This window comes from Drosophila subpulchrella, chromosome X, assembly GCF_014743375.2.
Source record: "Drosophila subpulchrella strain 33 F10 #4 breed RU33 chromosome X, RU_Dsub_v1.1 Primary Assembly, whole genome shotgun sequence".
In the NCBI taxonomy this organism is placed as follows: domain Eukaryota; kingdom Metazoa; phylum Arthropoda; class Insecta; order Diptera; family Drosophilidae; genus Drosophila; species Drosophila subpulchrella.
This window is the reverse complement of record NC_050613.1, coordinates 4,660,124-4,666,871: the sequence shown is the minus strand read 5'-3', so window position 1 is coordinate 4,666,871 and position 6,748 is coordinate 4,660,124. Positions and strand designations below refer to the sequence as shown.

Sequence of the window (6,748 nt, the reverse complement as noted above, 5' to 3'; positions counted from 1 at the left end):
TCTTATATCTTTTGCAGGTAGTATATAAATCGGAACCAGCCGGATCGGACAACTATATCTTATAGCTCCCATAGGAATAATAGGAAAAACAAATTTAAAAAAATTATATCTTTCGTGTTTTTTAGCATATAACCACCTAAGCTAGGAAATAACATTTTTTAATTAGTTTTGAATTTCGAATTAAATTTTATCGAAATCGGACGACTATATCATATCGTATCGTATTGTTCTCATCAATACCTATCGATTGACCCAAAAAAAAGTTTGCCACGCCCACTTTTACGCCCACAAACCGCCCCCAAACTTCAAAAAATCGTAAGTATGAACGTGGATATCTCGGAAACTATCAAAGATAGAGAATCGGGATCTCAGATTTAGATTCCGTAGCTTTGTACGCAGCGCAATTTTGTCACGCGAATATGCCACGCCCACTCTAACGCCCACAAACCGCCCAAGCCTGTGGCGCCCACAATTTTCATGCTAGATACAAAATTTTAACTGAACTGTATTGGTCTCGTCAATACCTATCGATTGACCCAAAAAAAAATTTGCCACGCCCACCCTAACGCCCATAACGCTTAAATCTGTCTACCGCCGGTAGGTGGCGCATTTCAGTCTTGCTTTGCTGCTTGCTTATCTCCATTTCCCTTTGGTCCCTTTAGCTGAGTAACGGGTATCTGATAGTCGAGGCACTCGACTATAGCATTCTTCCTTGTTTTTTGCTCAAGAGTTTAAGTACCCCAATACCATGACTAGGAGTCGTCCCCATATGGCTTGGCTATTGGAAAACCAAACACACATATTCGACCCCTAATCTTAGCTGAACGCCACCTTAAATTAGGCACAACACGTTTTATCGCTTCAATTACCTATTTTAATGGCACAAGTTTGGAATCTCAAGGGCTGTATAGTTTCAGATTCCAAGAGAAATCTGTCGTTTCTTTCATTTCCCGCCGAACTAGCGGGTTTTTCCAAAGTGGTAGAACAAATAGATCAAGTTTCCTATTTCGATTAGCTTCTTGCAAGTAAAGGACCCTAAAACCATAACAGATTTTCCGTTTGAAAAAATCTAATAAGAATTTTTTTCATCAAATTGGTTTTTTTCTTGTTTACTCGAATAAGTATGAAATATTACGTAAACGGAGCTGAAACGAGTTGCACTTTTTATCGCTTAATATCTTCCAAACGGTAATTTTTAGGGCAAAAAGTGTTATACATCAAAAGTTGAGGAATCTCAAGGGCTATATGATTTAAAATTTAAAAAGAAACCGTTCGACTCAATTTTGACAAAATAGACAAAAAGTAGATTTAAAAAAAAACTTTTTATCATAACTCTAATTCTATTATATTCAGACAACTTTACTATATAAAGGGTATTTAGCAAATCAAATTATCTTTCAAGAGATACATAGCACGTTTCTGTAACCTTAGTTGTGTAGATACTATACGCATTTTAAATCAGGATTTTTTTTTGATTTTCCGCTAAACTAGCGTGTTTTTCCAAAAGTCGTAGAACAAACGTTTTCTAATTCAAGCTACTTTATACACTCATAGGGTTTCCAAAACCCTAAAACTAAGATGGGATGCATACAAACCCACAAACAAAGGGACAAACATTTTCATTTTGGGAAGAAGAAGAAAATCTTGTTTTTATACCCTTGCAGAGGGTATATTGATTTCAGTCAGAAGTTTGCAACGCAGTGAAGGAGACGTTTCCGACCCCATAAAGTATATATATTCTTGATCAGCATGACTAGACGAGTCGATCTAGCCATGTCCGTCTGTCCGTCTGTCCGTCCGTTTCTACGCAAACTAGTCTCTCAGTTTTAAAGCTATCGGGCTGAAACTTTCCCAAAAGTCTTATATCTTTTGCAGGTAGTATATAAGTCGGAACCAGCCGGATCGGACAACTATATCTTATAGCTCCCATAGGAATAATCGGACAAAAAAATGAAAAAAAATTATATCTTTGGTGTTTTTTAGCATATAAACTCCTAAGCTTGGAAATAACAATTTTTAAATAATTTTGAATTTTGAATTAAATTTTATCGAAATCGGACGACTATATCATATAGCTGCCATAGGAACGATCGGAAAATTTGTGGAAAAATAATATGAAAAAAATTTTAGCTTCGGTGTTTTTCAACATATAACCTCCAACGCTTGGAAATAACATTTTTTAATTAGTTCTGAATTTCGAATTAAATTTTAACAAAATCGGACGACTATGTCATATAGCTGCCATAGGAACGATCGCAAAATTGGTAGGAAAATAATATGAAACAAATTATAGCTTCGGTGTTTTTTAACATATAACCTCCTACGCTTGGAAATAACATTTTTTAATTAGTTCTGAGTTTCGAATTTAATTTTATCAAAATCGGACGACTATATCATATAGCTGCCATAGGAACGATCGGAAAATTGGTAGGAAAATAATATGAAACAAATTATAGCTTCGGTGTTTTTTGACATATTATCTTATACTATTGGGAATATCATTTTTTGTGTTTTTAAATTTAATAATTATAGCTGCAAGGGTATATAAGCTTCGGCTTGCCGAAGCTAACTTCCTTTCTTGTTTGAATTACTTTTGAACGTGACATCGGAATTCAACAAATGAGGTGTCACTCGACGCGTATTCTCAGTAAGAATAAAACTTTATTTCGAAAGTCTTGGTATGCAATCTTCTTAGTTTTTGCGATACCTTTCGATTGGTGTATCACTCGTTGCGATCGGACCATAATTGCAGATTTTCAATTCTGCGGCTATGTATAGTAGTTGTCTTCGCACGCTCTCTTGCGCGCTTCGCCACTACGTGTACTGCCGTCTACAGTGATAGTTGTCCGATCCGGCTGGTTCCGACTTATATTCTACCTGCAAAAGATATAAGACTTTAGGGAAAGTTTTAGCTCGATAGCTTTAAAACTGAGAGACTAGTTTGCGTAGAAACGGACGGGCAGACGGACAGACGGACATGGCTAGATCGACTCGTCTAGTCATGCTGATCAAGAATATATACACTTTATGGGGTCGGAAACGTCTCCTTCACTGTGTTGCAAACTTCTGACTGAAATCAATATACCCTCTGCAAGGGTATAAAATTTTAAATTATTGTATAATTAACGTAGCTTAAGGCCACAGTAGCTATAGCTGCAATAAGCATAGGTTATAGGTAATTTCTTAATTGCCTTTAGCCTGAGAATAAATAAATAAAATTAAAATTTCCTTGAACTACACACCTTTTCTAGAACTAATATTTATGTAACAATTCACTAAAATATCCCTTTTTCTTGTGTGACACGCATTCCTACTTAGTGGTGGTGACCCAGACATCTCTTGCAACTTGATACCAATCGAATGCAATAACTACATATGTGTCCTAAAAAAATATCCTCAATCTTAAGTAATTCTTACTAAAAAAACTGTTTTGCGCAATCTTACTACCTAATGCATCGGTCAGATTTTTAAGGACCATTTCTATTCAACGAAAATCTTCTAGTGTTTCTAAGAGCCCCGTAAGAGTTGTTACATTTTAGAACAACAAAGTACCAAAGAAACATTCCATACATTTTGTAAAGGCTTTCGTTATCTTAACTTAATGTATTTTATTGGTATTGGATTAATTTGATCGCGGTGCTCTTAGAGATCACAGACGTGTGTTCGCCAATTTTGGTGGATCTAGCTCTTAGGGTACTGATTTAAATCCATGTTAGGGTCTAAATTGCCCAAGCCATCCTGATGTTAAATCATGTCACACCCGACCGTCCGGCCAAACAATGCTCTCGATAAAGTCCAGATAGTAGGACACCCGCGTGTAGAGAGCCGGTGTTACGTTGGCGCATCCAAAGCCCGACGAGATGACGCCCACGATCGTGTACATGCCATCCTCGACGTTGAGTTCGTGGATGAGCGAACCCCCGGAGTCGCCGTTGCAGGCGTCGGCTATCAGCTTGTGGTCTATGGCGCATATCAGAGAGTCGACCACGCCCTGCTTCAGGACCCAAATGGAGCCGGGCTGCTCCGCATAGGATGAGTTGCACTGGTCCAGGGTCACCAGTTCCAGACCCCCTCGCAGCAGGATCTTGGAACGCATCCGAGCTGTGGATGGTTAATGATATGAAACAACGAGGAAACAAGGTATCACCCACTACCCACTGGTCACGTTAAGGACACCCCAGCCGGCGACGAACAACTTGGCATCCAACGGCGGATCGGTGGGTTCTGTGTGAAGACAAGCGGGCCGGATGTTGTCCGTCTCGACCGCGTCCCGTTTTAGCACAGTATACAAATATAAAATATAATATAATTTGAAAATGTGTAAATTATTATTTTTTAAGTACATCAAATGGGTGCATATGACGGGCATCAAGATCCTAACATCGGAGCTGGTGGAGGAGCATCTGAAGAAGCGGCTGCGGGCGGATCGCTGCGACGACGACCGTAACCCTTACATTTAACGGCGTACCCTGCCAACGCGGTTCAAGTTCATGACGCGGTGGCGTCTTTGATTGACCACGGCCAAGATCATGCAGCCTAGTAAGGTTAGGAACAGGATTATGATGTTCCAATTACTCCAGGAAAAACGACCAATCCATTGAAGCGGTAACCCTTGGACTATCATCTCTGCAACCAAATTGTCGAGGTCAAAAATGAACATTGCTCCGGAAACAAGGAACATAAGGAGAGAGACAAACAGGTGGCGTTTATTTGACGAAATGAATCGAAAAAGGGTTTTGTTAATAAGCCACATCGTTCAATATCTGTAGGAAAACACCTTTAGCAATAGGAAAGGATCTAAACACGAGCGTTACCTTTATAAGTTCTTCAAAAAGTAGAGATCAAATTTCTTGCAGACACGAACTGATTCGGTTGACTTCTAGAAACCAAGTGAAAAATTTTTATATGGCACCAAACGACATTGACATTTAGTGCTACGTTGCTGAGCACTGTTCTGTTCTATTGATAGATTGAATTTTCCAAGACTATGGAGCCCGGAGAACTAGTTTATCTAAAATTTGGAGTTGTATTTTTTAAATAACAGACTACATGAAAAAAATCATTACCCTCTGCGAAGGTATAAAAAATTACGATATATTCTTGTAATTTGTTGTTTCTTGCATTGGCCATATTAAAAGCAACATCCCAATTAAATTCGTTATAAAAGGTTCTTTTTCCTACCAAGGGTTAGAGAACCCTTATATATAATATAATAATTATAGCATCGATATTTTTTATACTCCGGTATATAGCATTTTTTAAATATTTTAGAATAACGAATCCAATTTGAGTAAAAATCGGACTGATTACGAAATTTCCATGTTATTGGTTGTTTGATATATGGGCCAAATTAAGGGCAACATCCCAATTAAATTCGTAATAAAACAATTTTATTTTTGTTCCTAACAAGGGTTAGAATTAAAGGAATATAATAATTAAAGCTACGTTATTTTTGATCATACTCCGGTATATAGCATTTTTTTAATATTTTAGAATAACGAATCCAATTTGAGAAAAATTAGACTAAGAACGAAATATCCATGTAATTGGTTGTTTTATGTATGGGCCAAATTAAGGGCAACATCACAACTAAATTCGTAGTAAAACTATTTTATTTTGTTCATGTATTTTGGTATTTTAATAATATTTTTAAGATAAACTAGTTCTCTAGACTTACTAGTTTTGGAAAATGCGATCTATCGATAGAACAGCACCAAATGTCAATGTGCTTTGGTGCCATATAAATATTTTTCACTTGAAGTCTAGCAGTCAACCGAATCAGTTCGCATCTGGAAGAAATTTTCTCTAATTACTTTTTGTAAAAAGAATTAAGGTAAGGCTCGTGCTTAACTCTTTTCTCTTGTGCTCAAGGTGTTTTCAATACACCAGCAACCAGCATGAACATGGGCAAAGACTTCTACAAGATGTTGGGCCTCCCTCGCGGAGCCACTGACTACGAGATCCGAGTGACGTACCGCATGCTGGCACAGAGCTTCCATCCGGACATGAGCCAGAACCCCCCTGCCGCCGAGCGCTTCGAGCAGCTGGCCGAGGCCTTCGAGGTCCTGTCGGACAAGAAGAAGCGCGACCTGTTCGACGCTCTGGGCGAGGAGGGTCTCCAGTAGACCAGCTACCAGTTCCAGGGAAATCCGTACGCCACCTACGCCAAGGTCTTTAACTCCTACGACGACGACTTTCCGCTGCTCCCAAAGAATGCGCCGGTGGAGCACGTGCTTCTTATCACTCTGGAGGACATATTCAAGGGGTGCATTAAGCGCCTTGAGATCTCGCAACGTAGGATCTCGTTCACCGGCCGGGCGATTCAAGAAAGCAAAATGCTCAACGTCGAGATTCGACCGGGCTGGAAGGCGGGAACCAGGATCACCTTTCCCGGCGAGGGCGACGAGGTGCCCAACCGGCGGCCCGGTGATGTGGTATTTGTCCTCAGGGAGAAGCCGCACCCCTACTTTGGCCGGGAGGGGTGCGACTTGCTGTATACGGCCAGGATTTCCCTGAGACAAGCCCTAAGCGAGATACACATGTTAGTGCCGACGCTCCAGGGCGGAATACTGCCTCTCATTATCACCGATGATATTATCACCGCAGACACCGTGCGACGCTTCCCGGGCCAGGGACTGCCCCATCAAGTGAACGGCTCGAGACGCGGCGATTTAATTGTCGATTTCGTCATCGACTTCCCCGAAACAGTTCCAGAAGAGGTGATATCCCTGCTGTAATAATAAAAAAC

At 39.9% G+C, this 6,748-nt stretch overlaps 1 protein-coding gene and 1 pseudogene across 1 annotated transcript; one reads left to right on the top strand and one right to left on the bottom strand.

The window, feature by feature from the left end:
* Positions 1–3,576: 3,576 nt before the first annotated feature.
* Positions 3,577–4,276, bottom strand: LOC119558362 (serine protease persephone-like; the record flags this gene model as incomplete). Its single annotated transcript, XM_037871865.1, has 2 exons — positions 3,577–4,101; positions 4,159–4,276. Coding segments are annotated over 2 exons (465 nt in total), but the record flags the coding sequence as incomplete, so codon positions are not given.
* A 1,498-nt stretch (positions 4,277–5,774) lies between these two features.
* Positions 5,775–6,737, top strand: LOC119558361 (annotated as a pseudogene).
* Positions 6,738–6,748: the final 11 nt, after the last annotated feature.